Below are 26,209 nucleotides of genomic sequence, written 5' to 3'. Positions count from 1 at the left end.
CGAGTTTTGGATGGCCGCTATTTGCATCGTGAAGCTGTGTGAAAGAAGTTTTCATGAGCTCAGGACTGAAGACTGAGCTGGGAATGAGCCAAATGAAGCTAAAACCAAAGTCAAGGCCAATGTCAAAGAGTTAGACGTGCAAGATACGATTAAAGATGCTCACACGTAGAGTCAGTCTGGTAAATGTGCCACTGCTTAGCATTTTGAGTTTTGAGAATCAAATTCATAATCTGTACAGCTATAGATGGTCTGAAGTTGTTGTTGTTGCTTTTTGTTGTTGTTGTTTTACTTTTCTGAGCAGCAATGCAGAAATAGTTACATTTTGCAGGGGGAAAACAATATCAAAGATAACTCAATATTATTTAGTCATGATTTTTTTTCACATCATAGTACTACTGCTGTCAGAATCACTAATTACCTGCTGATGGCAGAAGATTCTGGTCTTTTGGTTCAATCTGAGTGCATTTTCTAATAAAATTAAATCAAAGATCAATCAAAGCAATCTCAAGTTACCTCTGGTGTTCCTCAAGGTTCAGTGTAGGGTCCGCTTCTCTTCATTATTACTTACTGCCCTTTAGTAATATTTTTTTTTAGGAAAATGTGGAATTAAAATGTAAATAGTCGTATTTATTCACATTTAAGTATTATAATAACATAATATAGAATATCTGTTTTTGTCTACAGAAAAAAAAATGCCAATTTTGTTTTTAAAATTGGATAGGATAATTTTTTTTTAATATATTACATTTTAAAAATTTAATTAAATTTATGCATTTAGCTGACACTTTTATCCAAAGCGACTTACAGTGCATTGAGGCTATCAATTTTCACCTATCATGTGTTCCCGGGGAATCAAACCCCCAACCTTGTGCTTGTTAAAGCAATGCTCTACCACTTGAGCTACAGGAACACTAATATATTAATAATATATGAAAAAATGCTACAAAATCCATTGACATTCATCTTGCAAAATCTACAAAAATACTGTAAGAGAAAAATGTGTTCAAGATAAGACAAATAATTCAGTCAGACCTGCTCAGATTTCCCCCTGATTTAAATGGGATGTGATTTCTTTGAAGGAACCTCAGTGACCAGCATGTGACCTTTCGAAAGAAGTGAGAAGAATAAATATTTTTAGTCAGAGTGAAAGGTCACATCATCACATTGAGGTCAGCGGTGGTCAGCAACTCTTCAAAACACACTATCAGAGTGTAGCGAATAAATTACCTGTGTACCATATGATGTTCGCGTCAACAGTGGAAAAGAACAGAAGGTAAAGGAAGGCTCTGAGCCACACCAATGGAAGTTTCCAGAAGAGAATAAGTTCAGTATGCAGGTTTCAGTATGCTGTGCAATGCCTCCCTCTAGTGTTCAGCTAAAAAACTGTCACTGAAACCCAGTCAAGCAGTTGAAGTTACTTTGACAGCAGGAGTAGTTTAGTAAAAGTAAGAGTTACTCACAGTATCTGTGTTGTCACAGTATAGTAAATATATTTCTGGCGGTCTTGTAACATATTGTATGAGTTCTCTGTAGTCACATAAGATCTCTGGGCTCTGCATCAAATATTAAAGTTTAGGCTTGTTTAAATAATCCATTGCTCTTCAACAGTTGACATTTGTGACTCCTGGAAATTATAAATATAAGTCTTATCATGCCGAGGCCAACGTTTCCTTATCAATATTGGCAGTGAACCAGCAAACACACCCTACAATTCACACAACAAAACCATCAGCATAAATGGAAACTAGTTAAGTAATAAAAACTTAAGCACCTGATTCAGATATTATTATGAATATATTTTGAACTGTTCCATGCTACAAAATTACACAATTATGGTGTATAATTATTTAGGAGATAGCGGTTTTGACATTTAATAGTATAGCATTTTGGAATTTTTGTTGTAATTTTGTTGTCATTTTTTCATATATATATATATATATATATATATATATATATATATATATATATATATATATATATAAACCTACCTTTAATATACTTAAATAAATACAAAAATAATAATAATTAATGCCAATATAATATAATTAAGAGTTAATAAACTGACTGTCATCATGTTCATAAAAATTATATTATACTTTACAGGAGCTTTATATGAGAAGCAAAAGAGTAATACTGAAAGTTAATAGAGGTCAAGTGTTTGCGTCAAGCTGGATAAACAAGTTTATTCCACAAACACAACTGGCACATTGGCCTTGGCAGTGGTGAAATGTGTGAGGTTCACACACCTGTGGGCATCAGCCTTGAGAAAACACCTGTTCTGTCCACTTCTGCGGCCACATAAATATGGATGACAGAAGTGTTCAGAGTGCAGAAAGTTCAGACAGACTGCAAACATGCTGAGGATCCTGTTGTTGAGCGTGCTAGTCGCCCTGGGTAAGACATCTGTCTGTTTCTATTGAGAGAATCATTTGCATTTAATTTTTTTATATTTATCCAAATTAAAAAATGCATGCAATACTCAGAACTTTAAATATGAAGTCTATATAAACTTAAACTACAATAGTAGGCTACTGTAGTGCTAGCATGTCTAAGTGTGTATTCTGTATCCAGCGCTGGCTGAGCCCAGATATCTGGAGGAGGCCCCCGAGGAGAGGGTCGTTGGAGGAGAGGTGGCACAACCCAACTCTTGGCCCTGGCAGGTAAAACACCTGAACTATAACTCAATAAATATGCAGTTTTTGTGCTTTTTGGGTTATTTTAATCAAGTTTCAAAGAACACTCATATTGAATTCAGAGTGCTTCTATAGCTTTCCCCCTCAAATCTTCTGATTCTCACACATCCATTGCCTCTCTTTTCCAGATCTCTCTCCAGTACCTGTCTGGCGGCAGCTACTATCACACCTGCGGTGGGAGTCTGATCAGAGCTAACTGGGTGATGACTGCTGCCCACTGCGTTGACACGTAATGAAAGCTTTCTGTATCTACAGCAGATGGTGAAAAAATAACAAACACATCTGAATAATCTGTGAGAGATCACACACACACAGTATAAATGTTGCAGTCTGCCCTCTGGTGGCAGCTATAACTCACTTCCAGTGTTTGCGAAACACTTAAAAGATAATCGTGATACACAATTTTGACTTGTTTTCTCATAGTTATAAAGTCAGAATTGTGGGATATAAATGCTATTTTATAAGTTAACTGATATTCAATTGATGTTGATATTTTTGCAATAACTCGCCATTTCAAGTTTCAAGGCTGACAGTTTTTCTCAGAAGAACTGCGAGACAAAATCACAGAAAAAAAAGCCAGAATTGTATGGTGTAAAGTTACCCCATTTCATTTATTTTTATAAATAATTTTTAAAACGGTGGTGGAAGTAAGCTTACATACTGAATTTAAATTGTTTAATAATGAATGAACTTTACATATATTTTTTTACTAAATATATTTTCATAACTATAGTTACTGAAATGAACAAAATTAGACAAAATTAAACAATCTCTATTTTATAAAGCACTATACAAATATTTTCCTTCAGGAAAGCGTCAATGCAGACTAAATGTAATAAATCCAGAAGTGTATGCTTGTTTCCTGACTGTACCTTTGCTCACGTGAACGTGTTTCCTGTGCAGCTCGAGAACTTGGCGTGTTGTCCTGGGTGACCACAACTTAAACACCAACGAGGGTCGCGAGCAGTACATGAGCGTCAGCAATGTCTACATCCACCCCAACTGGAACAGCAACAATGTGGCTTCTGGGTGTGTAAAGAATAAACATTACATACGCAACATACATGACAATTATACACAATATATAATTACATGTATAACTTTAACTCAGCACACTCGACTATGTCAACAATTATACATAACTTTAGAGAACACAAATAGTAGGCCTACTGTATTGACATATCAGCACACAAGTGTATCAACAGTTATTACAACCTTATTATATCTCACTTCTTCAGCAATTACAACATATTCAACGATCTCTGAAATGTTTGACTGTGACTGGTCTGCTGTGGCATTCAGCTGTCAGAGATTTGCTTAAATTTTTTTTTTTTTTATTATTTCTCTCTTTTTTTGAGTCTTGGTAAATATGTGGCCTATGTGAATGTATTTTCTTGGATTTAAATACATAGACCAAAATATATTTAAAAATGTAATTATTTATATTTATTTGCTTTAAAAATGTATATATATATATATATATATATATATATATATATATATTTTTTTTTTTTTTTTTTTTTTTTTTTTTATAAAATGTATTTTCAAAAATATACAAAACAATATACTGATAGTAAATATATTTTCTTTTTCTTTTTTTTTTTGTAAATATATTATGGGCCATTTTTGTATAATTTGAAAAATATTTAAATATATTTTAAAAAATTTCTCTATGGGAACAATGCCCAGCTGAGTAATTATTCCTAACACATAAAATACAGTAATTTTAACATATCAATCAATGCAACAATCATGCAATATAACTTTGACCAAGCATTAAATTTTTCCACTTAATTGACTGTATCAACTTTTATACCTAACGTTAATGTAACATATCTATCACATCAGCACAACACACGATTATATAAAAGATTTCCTAATGTTATAGCGCCCCCTAGCATCATAGCTGTGTGAAATCTAAATTGCAGCTGTCCATTCTGTGTATTTCAGATATGACATCGCCCTTCTGCGCCTGTCCTCCAGCGCCACTCTGAACTCATATGTGAAGCTGGCCACCCTGCCCCCTTCTGGACAGGTTCTGCCCCACAACAACCCCTGCTACATCACCGGCTGGGGCCGCACATCCAGTCAGTCTAGCTTCAAGTACAACAGATCAGCCACGATGATGCCTAAAATCATTCCTGACTCGTTTCTCTCGCTCTGATCTCTGTGCAGCTGGTGGGTCACTGTCAGCTCAGCTGAAACAGGCCTATCTGCCCGTGGTGGACTACAGCACCTGCACTCGTAGCGACTGGTGGGGAAGCACCGTGAAGAACACCATGGTCTGCGCTGGTGGCGGAGTTGACTCTGGATGTAACGTAAGAACGACTCTCAGACAGATCATGAACTATCAGTATGCAGTGAAATCACAATGCAGTAAAATGCTTTATTTTGGCCTGTTTTTAGGGTGACTCTGGCGGCCCTCTGAACTGTCAGGTCAGCGGTCAGTACGTCGTCCACGGTGTGACCAGCTTTGTGTCTTCATTGGGTTGTAACACCACCAAGAAGCCAACAGTCTTCACCCGTGTGTCTGCCTACTCCAGCTGGATCAGTGGTGTAAGTGCAAGTCATAAGATCTCATCGTTATTATTATTATAAACACTATATATGTAATTAACAAGCAATACAGATCACAACTGTATCTTATTATACTATTAAAATATCATGTTTCTTTGCCATTTTGTTGATTTCAGATCATTGGATAAGCAAGAAAAACTGAGAAGATGAGAGAGAAACATCCTCCATTTAGCAAGTTTAAACATCTGCAGTGGATAAAAGTACAATAAAGGTTTCATCTAGTATTGAGCTGCTTTGGAATCATTTTCAAGATTGTGTCCATGTTTAATCCAGTTTGATCAAAAAAAACATTAAAAGAATTCAGTGGTGCACTTAAGTATCCAACGTTTTATTATTGCTTTATCTCACATGAACATGTATTCAACAAGCTGTAACACTTGTTTTATTTCAACTGGTCAAATATTGCAAGAGAAAAATAAAACAAAAATAAAGGTACAATCTCTTTCAAGGAAGTTATTACTGAAAACAGAGAATCATTCAGAAGGGAGCATCAACAGCATGAAACATACAATGCATAAACATTTGTATCCTCAATGTACAGCCACTTTCAAAAGAAGACATGAGAAATGTTTAGTTATGATTAATAGATTTGCTGTAGTCTCAGAATTCACACAGAGGTATTGGTATTGGTACTGACTTTTTGGTAACAAGACATCACTATTATAGCTAATAAACAAAAAGTGTTTTATTAAAGTGTTCCTGTAGCTCAAATGGTAGAGCATTGCATTTTCAAGGTTGTGGGTTCGATTCCCTGGGAACACATGATAGATAAAAAAATTTATAGCTTGAATGCACTGTAAGTCGCTTTGGATAAAAAAGCTTATGATGACAGAAAAAAACAAGATATTTGAAAGAAAACAAAAGAAACAACAAAACCTGAAGCAGGCTCATTAGCACATCGCTTATAGTGATAATGGAAAATTCCACTTCAATATAGTGTTTTCAAGATATATACTGTAGTATTTTTTTGTATAAGGTACATTTGCAAACAAATTGAGGACTGTAGTTATTTTCTACAAAAATACATTCATTCACACACATGCATATGTATATTTGTGTGATATACTTGTATATAACACTTATGTGTACGTACCATCATACAAAATGTGCAATACCCTCTAAAACCGTTCACAGTTATTCTCCGCTACTATTTCTGTTGAGTTTCACTTCTGTACCAGGGGGATCCCTTCCTTCTCAGACCCAAAGTCTGGGTTTCTTTTACTCTCTGCAAGAAAACACAGAAGGTTACAGCTACATTAAATGCTAGCATAAGCAACACAGATGATAGTGTTTGAAACTCGATAAGGAGTTATGAGTGGCAGTGAAGCAACACAGACAAAGCTGGAGATATTGAAATATGGCGTATGTATGTCTCGATTATATTCATACTATAGTGTTTATACTATTAACTTTGCAAACTCTTAAGATCAAATCGCTTGTACACAGAGGCCACATAACTTCGATCACCATGTTACTCACCACGGATTGTAAGTCTGAATGTCTTGTATTTGGTCTCTCGGCGGCAGATGACCTGTAGTTTATAAACTCCAGAGTGTTCAGTTCTGGTGTTTGTGATGGTCAGAGATCCAGACTCATAATTCAGAATCAGTTTGCCTCTAAATCTCCCGTCAGCATCATCATATGTGGAGATCTTTTCCTTTGTTTCCCCTTTAGCAATTGGGCAGTCTTCAGGTCCAAACATCCACAGCACAAGGTCATCTTCTTGAATTTCAATATCAGCGTTCAGCGTGACAGAATCTCCCTCCAACCCTGACACGGTCTTCTCTTTATTTTGTCCCAGCACCACATAAAAGAGAAAAACATGGACGTTATAACAGAGAATCTTACTGCTACAGTTAAAAAGTTTTCATTCATTCACTTCCTCACCCAAAACCATTATGATTGTTAGCATTCATCAAAACATATTAGCTGAACATTTAATTGTTACGGCATCACATAACTCACCATGAGCAATGACCATGAATCTCTTGCATGTGCTCTTTTTGCCGCTGGTGATTTGAAGTGTATAAACGTCTGAATGAGCTCTGCTGATGTTCCTGATGGTCAGATCTCCAGTTCTCTGGTTTAACTGCAGTCGGTCTCTGAATCGACCATCAGGACCTTCATAGAATAAGGTCTGATTGGTGGCTCGGTTGAGTTCGCCGATTAAAATATCTTTATCGCTAAACTTCCACAGTATCCGGTCATCATTCCTCAGCTCAGGAACATCAGTTTGTAGAGTGACAGAATCTCCCACTGTATGTTTCAGCATATTCACTGCACAAAGTCACAGAGTAACTGTTTATGTGCAGCTGAGTGATACAGTGTATTGAAGACTGATTATAATTTTTTTTTTTTTTTTTTTGGCACTCAGTGATCTTAACCTGAAGTGATTGAATGACAGTTTAAGTAATAGTAAAAGAAATTATGCTGCTACCCAGCTAGAAATTTTTCATGTTCTGGGAACGTTTTCAGCGGCAAGTTTTATTTTAGTTCCCAGAATGTTCTTTTAAAAGTTAGGATAACATTCTCTAAAAACATTCAAAAAATATCTATTGATAACATTGTTAGAACATTATCCTCTAACATTCTTATAAAGCTTCACATCACACTAGATGGGGCTCAGAAGTCAAATGTTGGTTGAAAGTGAAAACCCAACCTCTGTTTGGTGTCAAACTCCAGCGTAAATAACTTCAAAAACAGTATTACCAATTTCACTTATTATAAACAAGATTTATTTCTGTCATAAATCTAAAAAAGTTCTTATAGAGATTAACAGAGGTGTTGACGGCTTATTGAAAATATTTTATTTTGACATCACCATAATAGTGATCAGTACTTAGGCAGTATGACTCTTTTCAATGTTACTTTTTGTTTAACTGCTGAAACTATATTTGTTACGTTGAAAACAGTGAGCATTAAAAAAAAATCAGGTGACGTGGGCTACTTGCTGACGTTAAAAATTTCATTGTGTCATGATCTGATCAACTGGTTTCATCTGGAGACTAGCCTATGCTATTACTTTACTATTAGTTACTATAGCAAATGTGTTGCAATGCAAAATCATTTCTGTTTGAAAAAAAAGCAAATCCTGCAGATTATATCATATATATTTTTTTGTCTATTATTTTTAAATGTCTTTGTTCATGAACCTCTTTGTAACATAGAATGCTTAGACACACAGAGAGCTCGATAATTAGCATATGAATCTCAACAATGGTGACATGCTTCATGCCGCAATGCATTCTGGGTGCCATGGATGAGTTTTGTATGACGTACCAAAAATACATTGCTGCATTAAACATGTCACTATTGTTGAGAGTGATATACTGAATCTTGATGTTTGTGTGACAAAGTTTTTTTTGAATTCTTGAAATGATATTATTTATATTCAGCTGGGTCTTACGCTGTTGACCCAATGAGTCGCTTTAATAAATAATACGCAACGAACACCATACATTAGGTTTGGTGAAATCATCTAACCAGACCACATATGCAGTGATGTTTTATTCATCAGCAAGAAACCAGCATCATGCACATGTCCTCTTGCTGTTTTTGCCATAATAAAGATTACAGCAGCTAAAGAACAATGCTGCCAAGTCAAGTGTCAAATTGCACAACTAAAGCCAACACTTATCACCATTATGGTGACATCAAAGCAAACTATTACTTTGAAACAGACATCAACATCTAAACCTCTGCTTAAATCTTAATTAGAATGTTAGGGGATAATGTTCTTATAATGTTATTAATAAACATTTTTAGAATGTTTTTAGAGAATGTTATCCTATCTTTTGAGAGAACATTCTGGGAACAAAAATAAAACTACCCGCTAAAAACATTGTTAGAACAATCCATGGGAATGTTCTTAGAACATTTTTAGAACAAAAAAATTCTAGCTGGATAGACGCACTGCAAACCGGGATTGAGTTTGAAAAAGCAGTGACTGTAATATAACTGTATTATAATTTGTACTTTATAAGATATACATTTTTAGCTATATTGTGCAGGTACTATCAAGTTTATTGGTTAATGTTTGGAAATATATTATTTGGAGATACTCACAGCAAACCAGAACGTTGAATTTCTTGTAGGAGACTTCATTGCTGTTTTTGATCTGCAGTTCATAAACTCCAGAGTCAGTGCTTTTAGTGTTCATGATGGTGAGATCTCCAGTTCGGTCGTCCAGCTCCAGTCTGCCTTTGAATTTCTCGTTGTTAACAATGTAGACGTTGTTGTCACTGCTCTTTCTATTAACTTTGGCTATGATGACATCTTCAAACGTCCACAGTATCTCTTCATCTTCCTGTAGTTCAGTGACACCGGTCTGCAGATGGACAGGTTCCCCCTCCGTGATTTTTTGTGTGTCCTCTTCATGTAACAGAAACATGAAAATGATGAACAACTTAACATCTACTAAAGAGCTTAAAAGGAATAAAGTGATATTTGTAGTATAATGGATATTATGATAAAAAAAATACTTAGAAAAACATCACCTCGTACAATAACTTTGAATCTCTTCATTTTAGTCAATCTCTTCAATTTAGTCAGTCTCTTTATTTTAGTCAATCTGCTGCCGGTGATCTTCATCTGATAATCTCCAGAGATTGGGATCCTGATGTCGCTGATGGTCAGATCTCCAGTCTGATGGTCCAGCTGTAGCTTGTCTCTGAATCGCTCATCATCAGCGTATGAGATGTTTCCAGCCTTTCTGTAGATTTGAGCGATGACTGTATTTTGAGGTCCAAACATCCAGAGCATTTCATCGTCTCTCTGGGTCTCGACTGCACCAGTTTCTAGCGTGACAGAATTTCCCTCCGACACTGACACAGTCTTCTTTTCTGTCTCAACATCAAGTGAATGGAGATGTAAAATGTTTTAACATAGAAGAACTAGAAAAAGTGTTCCTGTAGCTCAAGTGGTGACGCATTGTGCTATCAAGCGCAAGGTTGGGGGTTCGATTCCCCGGAAACACATAGGTAAAAATTGTTGGCCTGAATGCACTGTAAGTTGCTTTGGATAAAAGCGTCTGCTAAATGTATAAATTTAATTTAATTTTAATTAAAAAATTTTAAACGTACTGCAATGCTTACAAGTTCATTTACAACCTATTTTGGCAGTAATGCTGCCGGAGGAAAAACTGCAGTAATGTTCATTTACTTGGAATAGCAGTGGACAGGGATGGATGATGACACAGCGGTGCCCTGGGCACAGACCGATTGAACGCCCCCCTCAGTTGAAATTTTGTTCCTTTTTTACTTGAAATTTTCCCAACTTGTTTACTATATCATAAAATGTCATGATTCTTAAATAGAAGTAAATACATTTTGCACCATTATAGATCATGTTAGTTTATCTTTAATTGGCTATGGGGAAAGTAGCCTAATATTAGTATAATTTATTAACTAGCTGAAGTCAGCTAAAATGGGTCATCAGGTAAAATGGGACAAAAAAAGATTGTAGCCTCATATCTCTTTAAATTGTAACAGCCAATCATAATAACTGATCTTGCATCATAGCTTCAACACTTTCACACAATACGTTCTAATCGTATCAAATATATATATGCAAAAAAAATATATATCATTCAGCCATCTTTTGGAAGCTGCATCGAAAATTCACTTCGCTTGAAATCCTGAGGGGGCACGGTTGAAATCGCGTTCCTGAAGGAGCAGGATTTCGACTGGGCCCCCCTCTGTTTTTTAATGTGCACATTGTTGCACTTTGCACTCTCATCAGTGCTTTTTGCTCTGTTTAGTAAATATGGCACTAAGACCATTATATATATGCCCATCCCTATTGCAATATTAGCTATTGATAACACTTACCTTTCTGTTTACAGCATCTGAACAGATAAATCACAACCAGAGGTACAACACCAAACAGCGGGACACAAATGAGCCAGATATTACCAGTGGACAGACCTGTTTCTGGAACGGCTGAAGAGAGATGATCATTAGAGTAAGTAAAAAAAAAAACATGTAGGATTCCAGTATGAGGGAAACACTCTTTTAATGTGAACTACATACCAACAAAAACGTTGAATTTCTTGTATAGTGTTTCTTTACTGTTGGAGATCTGTAGCTGATAAACTCCAGCGTCTGAGGTTCTGATGTCTCTGATGGTGAGAGATCCCGTCTGATTTTCCAGATGTAGTCTCCCTCTGAATATATCATCCGAATTCAGTGTGATCTCACGAATCTTCATGTTCATTTCAGCTACAAAACTATCTGGATTCGTAGGTCCAAATGTCCATTGTATTAGATCATGTTTCTGTGAATCAATAACACCAGTGTGTAGAGTAACAGTATCTCCTTCTTTCTTGTTTTCTAACCCGGCAAAAATCACATCTGGAAAACAAGCAGGAACAGGTATGTGACTTATATTCCCATGTAAACATTGTGCAAATAGTGTACAAATATCTGAGCTTCTCACCATGGACACTAACACTGAATGTCTTGAGGAAAGTCTCGTTGCTGATGATCTTTAGATGATATTCTCCAGAGTGTTTGGTTCTGATGTCACTGATGTTCAGAGATCCAGTCTTATTGTCCAGCTGCAGTCTGTCTTCAAACCTCCCATCATCAACATCATATGTTGAGACTGCCTGAGTTTTACCATCAATTTTAGCGATAATATTGTTTTGAGATCCGTACATCCACATCAAGAAAAATACCCTCTGTATTTCAGTGATATCAGTGTGTAGAGTGAGAGAATCTCCCTCCTTCACTGACACTTTTTCCATGTCCCCAAACACACCTGAAAAAACAGAAACATCTAGATTATTACTGTAATCAATCATTTAGGATGATGCCAACTGATTTTAATACAACCCACAAAATAATACAGAATAATATGAAATATGCCAGAATTATTGCCATCATTTAATGTGTAAGATCTCATGGAACAACCATTTAAATAATGTGCAGAATCAGCTACTTCCAAAAAGGAATCAAAGGAGTCTTCTTTCTCCCATCTGGAGTTTTAACGTTGAGTAATGATCAACTAGTGATCACACAGTACCCAACTATCTCAAACAGGTCCAGTCCCTATCAGCCAGCTGCAGGGACCCAGGAAGAGAGTCATTTAAAGAACACCCTTTATATCTACAAGCTCTGAGGATGTGATAACGTGACTCATGAACAAAGAATGCCACGAATGTGTCACGAATCGCACACACAAACAGAGAGATCCAGTTGCAGTGTTTTATTGGGTAATCCAGAACTGTAACTAGTCAGGCAAAGGTCAAAATCCAGATGAGCAGTCCGAAACAAGAAACATGAACAAAAAACCAGGGACCCCGAAACATAAACCGGGAGACATAAACAAAGGACTTTATCACAGTGACAGAAACAAACCGGGTATATAAAGACAGGTGCAAACAATGAAAGTGGGAACAGCTGAGTGCAATTAACAGTGCTGAGTCCAGACAAAGGCTTGTGTGAAAAGCAGTACTGAAGTGGGGTGACGATAATGGGAAGTGAGACCTCTAGTGGACACCCAGGGAAACACAGACCAAACACTGTGACAGTATGAATATTTCTGATGTTTGAGCTTGAATAAAAGTTTCTTTTAGCCTTCTTGTTTATTTAAAAAAAAGAAATATTTTGTGAATGACTGTAATTTGCTGAGTATCCTCATAATATCAGCTTGTACTCCATGTGGTTATATGTATTTGCTAATTATATCCTAAAATCTAAATCTTGTTACTTTCAGTCCTGTTACTCAGTTACTCATGTATCCTATAATCATATATAGTAAAAGTAACAGGAATGAGTAGTGTCATCTGATTTATTTATGTAAATATTAGGCTACTACATCCATATTAATCTAGATACATTTGAAAATACATCTTTTTCTCAAAGTTTTGGCCTTCTATCTACACAGAGACAATGTTTTTGCATTGCTGTTTTATATTACATTCCATGCAAGTATTACATAAATTGTCCTTGGAATTTCTGTCTGGTGGAAATTATATTAGACTCGTGACACATGGAATGTTGCTTGAGTATGAACTGCGCTGTAAGAAAACAACATCCACAAAAAAGCTGAACAGTGTGTATTACTAGATTCAGTCTTTTTTTTTGGAAGAGTTTTGAAGCAAATGGCACCCATTCGGTGGAATGGCCCATAACTGATATCTGTTGTCCACTGTCACCTATGCAAATTATGTAATGTGAAACTTCTGTCCCTGGATGTAGGATATATAATAGGTGAATGAAGGGTGATTGGGAGCAAACAATGTTATCTTTTCTGTAAACAGGGCCAAAAATAAATAAATAATTATAATTATTGGGATACAATATTTGGCGAATTGGGACAGCACATTTTTAGGGTATTGTAAGAATATTCACTGTATTGCACAAGTTAGTTCGTACTTTAATATAATTTTATATGCAATATATAATTTTCTGTTTATCATTATTAAGAGCCCATGTTTATTCATTAATTCATAAATCCATCCAAAATTTGCACAATACAACACATAAACCTGAGGTAAAAGAATGCTTTAAGTCCAAAAGTCATTAAAAACAATTAAATTTCTAATCTTTGTCCAAATAAAAATATTGAAATCAAATAAATAATTCGATTGGCCCCGTCACCAATGAACTGTTTGGCAAACACATTTAGCCTGCACAAAGAATTTATATTTTAGCAAATATCTAGCTAGTTCATGAATATTGTTGTGGTTGATTAGGGCTTGCGTAAATAAAAAGATTGAACCACTCATTTAGGCCATAAGGATCATATAGTTCTCTAAGGTATATAATTTTCATAGTAAAGCCTTTAAACACTGCCCCATCCACCCAAATAGTTTTCTTCCTCATTTGAATATTTCAGGATCAGTAGCCTATCACAAAGAGGGGCAGCACACATTCCTTCGCGTTCACGCATCTGTTTTGAATCACAGACTTTGCGCTTTTGGTTGAACTTTTTCTGACTTTATAAATACACGATTTGAACTAATATTCGAGGCTCGTTGTATTTCGCTTCTTCTGCTGGTTCCATTCATGCACAAGATATAAAAACATGAAACCGAAAGTACTGAAGAAATAAGCCAAAATCAACTTACCGTCCAAAATGAATACGAAAGAAACAAATAAAAACACTGTCTTCATATTGTTGCAGGGTTCAAGATAATGATCCTGACTCGAGTTCCCTTCCTGTCAGTCTGTCTTTTCTTACCAATACTCCCAAACAGTCTGATGTGGGGCCGGAGAGGGACTTTTTGACTCATTTTCAGCCCTGGGATTTTATGCCTTAGACCGGCCCAGCTTTATTTATTGTTTTGTTTTTCAGTATCTATTACTTGCTTTTTAGTTTTTTAGCAAGATGCCGGTGTCAAGAAGGGAGTCAAACGATAATTACTTTACGTAATTTTCTTTAGTGTTGCCAATTAACTTCAGAAATGGAAAATAAGGGACAATTGTGATTCTGATCCTTGAAGAAAATAGTGTTTATTCTTGTATAGGTTACGTGTAGAAAATAAGTGTTCATATGGGACAGAAGGGACGCTCCAAATATTTGTATGTACCGTAATGTTGGCCTACATCTGCCTGCAATTTAAAAGTTCTCTTAAATAATCACATTTGTTTTGCTTATTACTGCCACCCACTGTAAGCACTGCAGAAACTATCCCTCGGAAATACACAGCTAGGAGTCACTGTTATCCTGCTAATACAGAAGTTCGCTGGTTTATGCAAATCAATCTTTAGTCTAATTTCAGTCTTTGTCACTGTGCACATGGGGGCAGAAATCAGTTGATAACATTCTTTGACAAGCCAAGGAGTGATAAACAGGTAAAACTTGTTAAGGGCCAAAACCTTATCACACACTATTAAGAAAAAATGTCTCTTAACGATATAGATTAGGATTCTGGTAACAACATCAGAGCCTTTTTAAAAATATGAATACTTCTTATTGTTTTACTGCTCTCCCTGTCTGGTATTATAATAACTTGTAGCTTCTATTATTAAAAATGCAAGACGTGTTTTATTATCATTAACATGGCTGTAGCAAAAATGACAGTGTTCTTACAACAGTTTAATACATTAACACATGATAACTGACACTGAATGAGAATAAACACAAAATAGAAACACAAAATGAAGATGATGCAATCAAGCTTCAGTGAAATACTATGTTCACAATGTTTTATGATGCCTGTATGATTCTAAAAAAAAAAAAAAAAAAAAAACTAAAGGAAAAAAAACCATTGCAATGCATCAGGATCTCTTAGAGATAGGCTACTTTAGAGTAAAATAATCTTAAAATTAATTAAAATTAAAATTTAGAATTATATTTATAAATTTAGAATTTTATTAGCAAATGAAATGTTCAGAGAAAGTACAAACCTTAACATAATATATTTTACAATGTTAGAAACAATCTCATTATGGCTGCGGGTTTATCTGCTTTAAAACACACCGTCAGTCAGTTCTAGAAAGAAACTGAGTGTGAAATAATTTGGGGAAAAAACAAAAACACTGACCACAATCATGCTCTTGTTCATCAAAATAGTTTGTTCTTCAGTTTATATTCCATAGGGCTATTAGTTTGATCGTTATAACATATAATGGAGGGCAGGAGGGATTGTGGGAAATGTAGTGCTGTTGTGATCATGGGAGTACATTCAAATATGTTATGCATTACTTGCGAATTGCTTTTGAGCGAAATAAGTGTTTGTCCACTAGAGGACTGACATTATCAGATACTAATACCAGCAGCAGTGGATCTGAATGTGACCGTTTATTTATTGAGCAGATCATTTTATCTAAATGACTTACAGATGAAAATACAACAATCAAACACAATTATTCAAAGGCACAATACAATAAAAGTAGTGGAATACCAAAATCAAGATGATTTAAAGAGAACAGTCACTCAGGGCTAATACAGTCAATAATAAATATAGCATTCTCTTATAAAGGACATGCAGTAACAAATAACACAGTACCTCCGTAAACAACGGTGTAAATGTAAATCTAAAACCAATAGTTAAAAAACAATCACTCTCATTGGGTATGAATTCATAGTGTCTATTACTGTTATGGTGTTGTTATTTGCATTAAGGGGATCCCCTCCTGCACAGGCCCCTCATCTGGACTTCTTTCAATCCCTGAAAGAAAACAAAGAATACACAAAAGTTGATATTTATGTGCAAAGATAATCACATTTAAAAAAAAATCTAAGTATTCTGGAAATGAAAATTAAAACCCAATTGAATATTTTAAAATTATTTTAATTAAAGCTGAATAATGTGATTTCCAAATAAAGGCACACTAAATAAGATCACCATGTTACTCACCACGGATTGTAACTTTGAATCTCTTGTATTTGGTCTCTCGGCTGCTGATGATCAATAGTTTATAAACTCCAGAGTGTTCAGTTGTGCTGTTTATGATGGTCAGAGATCCAGACTGATGATCCAGGTTCAGTTTATTTCTGAATTTCCCTTCAGTGCCATCATATGTACAGAAAAGTGCTTTATTTATTTCTCCTCTAGCGATGAGACTGTCTTCAGGTCCAAACATCCACAGCACCAGATCATCTTTTTGTACTTCAATATCGTTGTCAAGCGTGACTGAATCTCCCTCCATCCCAGACACAGTCTTCTCTTTAATTTTATCCCATCACCACATAAAACAGTAAACACAAGAATGTTATAATAAAATTAAATCCCGTCTGATAAATTAGAGGGCAAGATAATGGATTTTTGTTTTGCACATAAGAATAAACTGTGTTGGAGCTGTACAGATTTTAAAATGTCCCTAATTTCTGGGCACCAATGAAGATTTGACTAACATTTCTGTCTTCTCAAGTTGTTTGCATCTTTATCTTTTAAAGACAATCATAAATCCGACTGAGTTACTCACCATGAGCAATAACCATGAATCTCTTGCATGTGCTCTTTTTGCCGCTGGTGATTTGAAGTGTATAAACGTCTGAATGAGCTCTGCTGATGTTCCTGATGGTCAGATCTCCAGTTCTCTGGTTTAACTGCAGTCGGTCTCTGAATCGATCATCAGGACCTTTGTATAATTTGGTCTGATTGGTGGCTCGGTTAATTTCAGCTATGAAAATGTCTTTATCGCTAAACTTCCACAGTATCCTGTCATCTTTGTTCAGTGCAGTAACACCAGTTTGTAGAGTGGCAGAATCTCCTACTGTATATTTCAGTGTGTTCACTGCCAAAGCAAGAAACATGTAGAAGAAACATTTGACTGTGAACATGAACATGGTTATCGATATTATTTTTGAGTTACTCACGCCAAACAAGAACGTTGAATTTCTTGTAGGAGACTTTATTTCTGTTCTTGATCTGCAGTTCATAAACTCCAGAGTCAGTGCTTTTAGTGTTCATGATGGTGAGATCTCCAGTTCGATCGTCCAGCTCCAATCTGTCTCTGAATCCGTCATCATCATCGTAGACACTGCTTTCATTGGTCTGTCCATCGATTTTGGCTATAAGGGCATTTTTAGGTTCAAACTTCCAAAGTATCAGATCATCTTTCTGTATTTCAGTAACACCGGTCTGCAGATGGACAGATTCTCCTTCTGTGAATTTCCGTGTGTCCTCTACATTTTATAAAGAAACAGAAATACATAAAACATGTTGATATGAATGTGGATGTAAACAATTCAAAACCCACTAAGGAGCCCTATATAGGTTAAAAACAAATAAGTATAATATACATATTGTAAAATAACATATTAACAGACAATACTGTAGGATATTTGAAGTATTTCAGTTGTGTACCTCTTACAATAACTCTGAATCTCTTCAGTTTTGGTTCTTTACTGCCGGTGATCTTCATCTGATAATCTCCAGAGATCGGGATCCTGATGTCGCTGATGGTCAGATCTCCAGTCTGATGGTCCAGCTGTAGCTTGTCTCTGAATCGCTCATCGTCAGCATATGAGATGTTACCAGCCTTTTTGTAGATTTGTGCAATAACCATTTCTTGAGGTCCAAACATCCAGAGCACTTCATCGTCTCTCTGGATCTCGACTGCACCAGTTTTTAGTGTTATAGAATTTCCCTCCTTCACTGACACAGTCTTCTTTTCTGTCTCAACATTAAGTAAATGGAGAAGATATTAAATATTTCTAAATATGTTTCATTGTTCAACTATTCAAAAATATATGATTTGGGTGAATTAATACAATAATGTAAAGTGAGTCCCATTAGAAACAGTTGAACTGCTCCAAAACCTTCAATTTGATTCATAAGTGATTTAGTGTTGAGTTTGATTCAATTTACTGAACAGTGATCTGATTGGTTTTTAAGTCACTTTTTAAATGCATTTCTAGGGTGTTAGAACTTTCTTTATTCTTTCTTCAGTAAGAACAAGAAAAATTCAGAAATTTTTCATCACACATAAAGCAGATTTTCTTCTGCTAAATTGTTGGCTCCTTAAACAATCCTAGGCTTTGAATTAAACAATCTGTGGTTCAGTCTAGAAGAAAATATGGTAACTAATTGCTCTTTTAAAACAATTCTACACGTATATTCCATTATTAAATTTCTCCAGCGCCATGCTGGATTTCGGCGAGCAGCATTTGGCTGCAGAAAGCATAATCCTACATAAAAAAAAAAAAAAATCTTGTTTCTCTTTCATAGGTAACATCAATGCTGGAGTGACGTCACTGCATGGGAACACCTCTTGGTGTGACGAATGTCTGAAGCCCTGTACCATCCCACCAATTTCACTGGCCAAATAGTGCTTGGCACCACCCTACGCATGCGTACGCATAGTATACCTGCGTGCCACGTGCTATTTCACTCAGATTTAGTTTCCTTCAGGAAGGCAAATTTTCTGTGTTCTAAGAAAAGTATCTTGCGTTCTCAGTGACTTTCTTCATCGAGCACTGTTCAACTCCTCTTCGTGGACGCGCTGAGTTTACGGGAAATGCAAGGAGCCGTGTGGCAGGTGTTACACTAGGGGGTGTGTAACAATAAAAAATCTTCAGCAGCGCGTCCCTCCTTCTCCCGGGTTTCAGCACCACTGTAACAATAAAAACTCCATGATCATGGGAAGAAGTAGGCGGCAACCAGCGGACAATCAAAATTAAACTTTAATGACAAAATAAACACAAAATAAATCCCAGGCCTGGTCCTCTCTCGTCCTTCACTGTCGTCGCTCCTGTTTTATATCTTTGCATCTCCTAAATGGGACTCGAGACCGGTGGGTAAAGCAGGTGTCGCTCATTTCTCAATCACTCCACCGGCCTCGCCCCGTTCCCATGGCTCTCGGCCCCGCCCCACTCATCACATACCCCCATCGCCCCTCGCAGGCCGGGGGGTGCTCATGAGACTGCGCTCTAAAACCCCCACCCTCCCTCAAGGGGGGACCGCTCACAGTGACATGCGGGAACCTGGGGATAAGACAGATGAGGCAAGAGAAAAGGAGATGGAAGGATGAGGAGTGACAGAAACGAAAGATGGGAGAGAGGAGAAAAAAAAATTCGGTTCCTAGACGCACTGCCACTCGGCCATCAACCAGCTTGGTGATCTCCACCGCGGTGCCTGACGGTGGCACTGGATGGCCCTCGGTGGACGGCACGACACTCCTCCGCCACCCGGTGGACAGCAATGGCTCCTCCAGTTTTGGGCAGCTGGCAGGAGTCCCCCGTTCCCTGCTCCTCCCCAACATGGCGGACGGCAGCAGGCTCTGGCTCTCTGGTGAACAGCGGCGACTCCTCCGTCCCTCACGGACGGCAGCCGCCCATCCACGTCCCCGGCAACTCACTGCAGCCCACCGCCTCGAGTGTCCATGGCGGCACACTTCCTCGCCTGCTCGATGGCACCACGGATTTACCACAGCGGCGAGGGATCTTTCGGCACCACTGTTACAATAAAAACTCCATGATCACGGGAAGAAGGAGGTGGGAACCGGTGGACAATCAAAATGAAACTTTAATGACAAAATAAACACAAATAAAATACTGGCCCTGGTCCTCTCTCGTCCTTCACTGTCGTCGCTCCTGTTTCATATCCTTCAATCTCCTAAATGGGACTCGAGACCGGTGGGTAAAGCAGGTGTCGCTCATTTCTCAATCACTCCACCGGCCTCGCCCCGTTCCCCCGGCTCTCTGCCCCGCCCCACTCATCACATACCCCCATCGCCCCTCGCAGGCCGGGGGGTGCTCACGAGACTGTGCTCTAAAACCCCCACCCTCCCTCAAGGGGGGGACCGCTCACAGTGACATGCGGGAACCTGGGGATAAGACAGATGAGGCAAGAGAAAAGGAGATGGAAGGATGAGGAGTGACAGAAACGAAAGATGGGAGAGAGGAGGAAAAAAAATTCGGTTCCTAGACGCACTGCCACTCGGCCATCAACCAGCTTGGTGATCTCAACTGCGGTGCCTGACGGTGGCACTGGATGGCCCTCGGTGGACGGCACGACACTCCGCCGCCCGGTGGACAGCAATGGCTCCTCCAGTTTTGGGCAGCTGGCAGGAGTCCCCCGTTCCCTGCTCCTCCCCAACATGGCGGACGGCAGCAGGCTCTGGCTCTCTGGTGAACAGCGGCGACTCCTCCGCTCCCTCACGGACGGCAGCCGCCCATCCACGTCCGGCTCTCTGCCCCGCCCCACTCATCACATACCCCCATTGCCCCTCGCAGGCCAAGGAGTGCTCAAGAGACTGCGCTCTACCCCCACCCCCACCCCCCTCCAGGGGGGAACCGCTCATGGTGAACCGTGGGAACCTGGGGATAGGACAGATGAGGCGAGAGAAAAGGAGATGGAAGGATGAGGAGTGACAGAGATGAGAGATGAGAGATGGGAGAGAGGAGAAAAAAAAATTAAGTTCCTAGACGCACTGCCACTTGGCCCTCCACCAGCTTGGTGATCTCCACAGCGGTGCCTGGCTGTGGCACTGGACAGCCCTCGGCGGACAGCACAACACTCCACCGCCGCCCGGTGGACGGCAACAGCTCCTCCAGTTTTGGGCAGCTGGCAGGAGTCCCCCGTTCCCTTCTCCTCCCCAACATGGCGGACGGCAGCAGGCTCCAGCTCTCTGGCAAACAGCGGCGACTCCTCCGCGCCCTCACGGATGGCACCCACCCATCCACGTCCCCGGCAACTCACTCCAGCCCACCGCCTCGAGCGTCCATGGCGGCACACTTCCTCGCCTGCTCGATGGCACCGAGGATTCACCACAGCGGCAAGGGATCTTTCGCCACCACCGTAACAATAAAAACTCCATGATCACGGGAAGAAGGAGGTGGGAACCGGTGGACAATCAAAATGAAACTTTAATGACAAAATAAATCCCGGGCCTGGTCCTCTCTCGTCCTTCACTGTCGTCGCTCCTGTTTTATATCCTTCCATCTCCTCCGTGGGACTTGAGACCGGTGGGTCAAGCAGGCTTCGCTCATTTCTCAATCACTCCACCGGCCTCGCCCCATTCCCATGGCTCTTGGCCCCACCCCACTCGTCACAGGGGGATACCTATGAAAGGTGCATAGTGTGTTTTGGCCTGCATCATGCACTGGCAGTGCTTAGTGGCCTTTCTTCTTGCCCCCGCCATGTTGTTTCTGTGGTTGCCGAAGCCCAACCTTCATCTATGCTGGACAACCATTTTTTAACTAGTCTGACACCTGCAAAGCCCCATAGGCCTTTGCCTTTTTTCCCGGACCTCCACCAGGAGGTTTTGAGGTCCTGGAAACAGCCATACTCTGTGTGCATTACAAACGCTGTGGCTGCAGATTTCACCAACATTTCTGTTGGACAGTGGCTATATTGTGATTCCGCCAGCGGAAGAGACTCTCGTGCCTAATTCGGCCATGGCTTGGAAATCTCTCCCCCTTCTTCCTGTTGATGCACGTCCAACCTTGTCGGTAAGTCCTACCATGTCTGCCTCTCTCCACTCGATGGGAGTTCTTCAAGCCTACCAAGCAGATCGCTTAGAAGAACTTGACGAGGGAGATGGTATCACACCGGAGGCTGTGAAAGAGCTGCGGCGAGCAACAGATTTGGCACTACGTGCTACAAAACTTACTGCTTGAGCAGTAGGCCATTTTATGGCACGGATGTTAACGGTCGAGAGCCACTTTTGGCTTAGTCTCACTGACATTAAGGAAAAGGACAAAACTTTTCTTATGGATGCCCCGATTTCCAAGGATGGTCTGTTTGGAGAGGCGGTCACCTTGGTGGTGGATAAGTTTAGGGCAGCGAAACAGCAATCAGACTCTTTCCGCCAGATGATTCCTCGCAGACCCAGAGAAACTGAACGACGTCAGGTGCCGGCACCGTGATCACGCTCAACATCCTCTCACCACCAACTGGTCACCACACAAGAAGAGCCTTCACCTATGGTGCCTCCTCGTAAGGATTGGGGTCCTAGAGTTTTCCCAATGGCTCGCTAGTGACAGCGAAAGAGGTTAGCCTGAGCTCGACGGCAAAAGTCTCTCGTCCTCGGGCCCCTAACAGCAGTTCCTCGTACTTCTGCTGTTTGTCTGGGACTGTGCCCTCCACTAGAGACCACTGTTGACCACCAAACCCGTATGCAGCTATAAACTTCACTACTTCAATTCCTGTTTGTTGCTGCCATGTGTATTGCACTTGAGCTCCGTCAAGTTATTTTTTTATCGACTATTTTTTTAATCTTAAAAATCTTTTTTATACACCATAATTTTCATTTATATAACGTGTTAATATAGATGTTCAGATGTTCTTCACTCCGGCGCCAGGACACCACGGACCCTGGGTGCATCCACAGTGGAGGACGCAAGCCAGGCCCCTGGAGACGACTTCTCCCCCTCTGACCACTGTGCTCTCCTCCGCGAGACGGAACACGACGCTGTGATTGTCGGAGACTCCATTGTCAGACACGTCCATGCTATGTTAGCCAATGGTAAAATGCACACTCACTGTTTTCCTGGTGCTCTTGGCAGATCTTTTTATCTCCACTGTTTGTTCACTTCACTGGTTTGCACTCTATCTGCCATGTGCCTTGTGCTGCATTATTTAACTTTATTTTTATTATATGTCTTTTTTACATGCCCTTTTTGCCATATGCACATAGACTGACAGTCACCACTTTTAAGCTACTACTAAATATCGTAGAAACGTAATTTTTTGTAAAGTTTCTTTGCAATGATTTGTATCATAAAAAGCGCTATACAAATAAACTTGAATTGAATTGTTGGACCGCTAATGCGCATCTAACCCTCTCTCTGCAGTCCCCACGTTCTAACATTGACTGTCTCGCCGCAAAAGGCGCCTCGAGCAGCATTGGATCAAGCTACCACTTTGAGCATCCCCTCAGACACTCTAGCAATCCAGTCTTCAGAGTTCAAGGGATGGCTCAAGGGGCTTGCAAAGACAGCCTGTCACTTTCAGCAAGTGGTCTTGGAAGCTTTATATAAATATTAACTTTTAATGGATTTAAACATTGTCTAATCAGACTGTAAAGTAAAATGTCACCAGGGCTGTTGGCGACCTCATATAATGTACTTAAGTTGGTTATGTTCATTATGTATAGGCATATTACATTATGTACAGTAACAGTGTTGTCTAATAAAATCATGTAATTTCTTGGTTTTGATATTTTATTTGAGCCAATTATAATTGCCTCATCATTAGTTTATATATAAATAGTTATACCAAAGCCTGGATATCACTTTGATCTGTTTGTGTTGCTAAAAAATATCAGATTACTCAGTTGTCAAAATAATCAGATTACCTTATTACCAAAATAATCATTATTTACAGGCCCTAGATTAGTTAAAATATTTCTAAATACAACTGTAAATTTCTTTAAAATAGTATTTAATCAAATATCTGTATCTTATCTTATCTCAGCTAAGTGTATTGTCATACCCCTAGTGTCGATAAGCAGTGATATAGCACATCATTTTCAAGTGTATTATATTGTGTATAGCTCTCATTCTTCAAGTCAACCACGTATTCGTGTAAAAGAAAATCAGTTTGAATTAAGAAAGCAATAAGTTTGCCATAGTATCCTTTTAAATATTATTATTTTTATTTTTATTTTTTGCTTTGACCCCTGATATTCGCTGTATATAACACTCACCTTTTCGTTTTTTTGAGTATTTTATGAAGCACAACACACCCAAAGCTGAAGCCACTAACAGAAGGACACAAAGACAAATCAGCACAATATAACCATTGGACAGACCCGGATCTGGAACAGCTGAAGAGAGACAGTCAAACACACAAACAATTTCATTATGAGGGAACATCTAAAGTACACTCTTTTAATCTGATTTGGCATGAACTACGTACCAACAAAAACATTGAATCTCTTGTAGAGTGTTTCTTTACTGTTGGAGATCTGTAGTTGATAAACTCCAGCGTCTGAGGTTCTGATGTCTCTGATGGTGAGAGATCCCGTCTGATTTTCCAGATGTAGTCTCCCTCTGAATATATCATCTGAATTCAGTGTGATCTCATGAATCTTAATATTAATTTCAGCTATAAGACTGTCTGGATTTGTAGGTCCAAATGTCCATTGTATTAGATCCTGTTTCTGTGAATCAGTAACACCGGTGTGTAGAGTAACAGTATCTCCTTCTTTCTTGTTTTCTAACCCGGCAAAAATCACATCTGGAAAGCAAACGGGAGAGAGGAGTAACAAAAAGAAACATAAAAAATAGTGTTCAAATTTCTGAGCTTCTCACCATGGACAGTAACACTGAAAGTCTTGAGGAAAGTCTCGTTGCTGATGATCTTTAGATGATATTCTCCAGAGTGTTTGGTTCTGATGTCACTGATGCGCAGAGATCCAGTCTTATTGTCCAGCTGCAGTCTGTCTTCAAACCTCCCATCATCAACATCATATGTTGAGACTGCCTGAGTTTTACCATCAATTTTAGCGATAATATTGTTTTGAGATCCATACATCCACATCAAGAAAAATATCCTCTGTATTTCAGTGATATCAGTGTGTAGAGTGAGAGAATCTCCCTCCTTCACTGACACTTTTTCCATGTCCCCAAACACACCTGCAGAACAAACCGAAACAGCTACTTTGTTTTTTTTATATATATATATATATATATATTAGAGGTGGGCATAGATTAATTTTTTTAATCTAGATTAATCTCACTGTGATCTTGAAATTAATCTAGATTAATCTAGATTAAAATGGCTCATTCGAATTTTGCCGAAGGCATTCAGAATATGTGTTACCCAAATAAAATTGACAAACAGTAAGTCTTTGAGAAGGGGTTTATCAAGCTAGGTGGTGCATTAGAAAAGGCGCTTATCTCCTGTTTCTAAAATGGATCACAAAGTGCTTGAAAAAGCTGTAAACTAATTCCACGTTGCACAAGGTGCAAACAACATTACTCCTGTTTCACACCAATGTTTAAGTTTTTTTTTTCAAGTTTGTAGGTGTCAAGGTACAGAAACCAAATAATAGCACTGGATAGTCTTCAATGTAAAAATGAAATATACAATCAAACCTACATTTATTCAGACACCTTCAACATGTCTCACATTATTACAGTTTTGCTATATATATCAAAAATTATATCTGGTTTCTGAATAATTTTTGGTTTGACTTTTAAAACTACAAAGAAATTCAGTCAAGAGCAGTGAGTGATTTTCATTTTCTTGGATTAACATTACAGCAGCCAGTAGCTAAATTAGGCGCGGTCACTTTAAGAGAAGATGAACGCATCCAATATAATACACATCCCATTTTTTTCCTCAACTGTTTATTTTCACTTAAGAAATAACTGACAGTTTTTTCGAGCATAATTTCCAAGGTGGATATTTTGACATATTTTATATGTATTTGTCGGCACAAGAGCAAAAATAAGCAAATTCGATGTTCAAGTGTTTTGAGACGCCTTTCTCTGCGCGAGCCCTGCACACCAGAACACCGTGGTGTTGAATTGGGCTCTTTCACATCTTTTTTCAAACTGCGATTTGTATTTGTTCGTTCGGGTGCAGGAGGGAC

The 26,209-nt window shown here is 38.6% G+C and overlaps 2 protein-coding genes and 1 long non-coding RNA gene across 3 annotated transcripts in view; 1 reads left to right on the top strand and 2 right to left on the bottom strand.

The window, feature by feature from the left end:
• Positions 1-962: 962 nt before the first annotated feature.
• LOC113083502 (uncharacterized) lies at positions 963-2,355 on the bottom strand. The gene is made up of 4 exons (XR_003283287.1): positions 2,247-2,355; positions 1,461-1,624; positions 1,228-1,383; positions 963-1,103 (listed from the first exon to the last, which is right to left on the bottom strand). It is a non-coding gene; the product is annotated as an uncharacterized LOC113083502 (long non-coding RNA).
• LOC113083500 (elastase-1-like) lies at positions 2,321-5,498 on the top strand. Its single transcript, XM_026254556.1, has 8 exons — positions 2,321-2,394; positions 2,572-2,660; positions 2,822-2,922; positions 3,597-3,722; positions 4,644-4,780; positions 4,869-5,011; positions 5,100-5,249; positions 5,387-5,498. Exons 1-8 carry the CDS (start codon positions 2,355-2,357, stop codon positions 5,396-5,398), a joined length of 798 nt encoding a protein of 265 aa, XP_026110341.1. The 5' UTR covers positions 2,321-2,354; the 3' UTR covers positions 5,399-5,498.
• LOC113083503 (uncharacterized) overlaps positions 5,477-26,209 on the bottom strand; it is a 39,463-nt gene continuing 18,730 nt past the window's right edge. Inside the window, exons 3-8 of the mRNA XM_026254557.1 lie at positions 24,317-24,436; positions 18,031-18,339; positions 17,541-17,849; positions 7,236-7,547; positions 6,750-7,055; positions 5,477-6,495 (exon numbers count right to left, since the gene is read on the bottom strand). Coding sequence (XP_026110342.1) covers positions 6,434-6,495; positions 6,750-7,055; positions 7,236-7,547; positions 17,541-17,849; positions 18,031-18,339; positions 24,317-24,436 — 1,418 coding nt within the window. The 3' untranslated portion in view covers positions 5,477-6,433. The remainder of the gene's footprint in view (positions 6,496-6,749; positions 7,056-7,235; positions 7,548-17,540; positions 17,850-18,030; positions 18,340-24,316; positions 24,437-26,209) is intronic.

Source organism: Carassius auratus, unplaced genomic scaffold, assembly GCF_003368295.1.
Source record: "Carassius auratus strain Wakin unplaced genomic scaffold, ASM336829v1 scaf_tig00038470, whole genome shotgun sequence".
In the NCBI taxonomy this organism is placed as follows: Eukaryota; Metazoa; Chordata; class Actinopteri; order Cypriniformes; family Cyprinidae; genus Carassius; species Carassius auratus.
The sequence above is the reverse complement of the archived record's forward strand: the minus strand, read 5'-3'. Positions and strand labels throughout refer to the sequence as shown.

What these genes read in the sequence shown, in the direction of transcription:
- LOC113083500 (XM_026254556.1), top strand. Translation starts at nt 2,355, where the DNA reads ATGCTGAGGATCCTGTTGTTGAGCGTGCTAGTCGCCCTGG. An exon ending in GCTGCCCACTGCGTTGACAC is followed by an intron (nt 2,923 to 3,596) that starts GTAATGAAAGCT and finishes TTTCCTGTGCAG; the next exon opens with CTCGAGAACTTGGCGTGTTG. An exon ending in AGCAACAATGTGGCTTCTGG is followed by an intron (nt 3,723 to 4,643) that starts GTGTGTAAAGAA and finishes TGTGTATTTCAG; the next exon opens with ATATGACATCGCCCTTCTGC.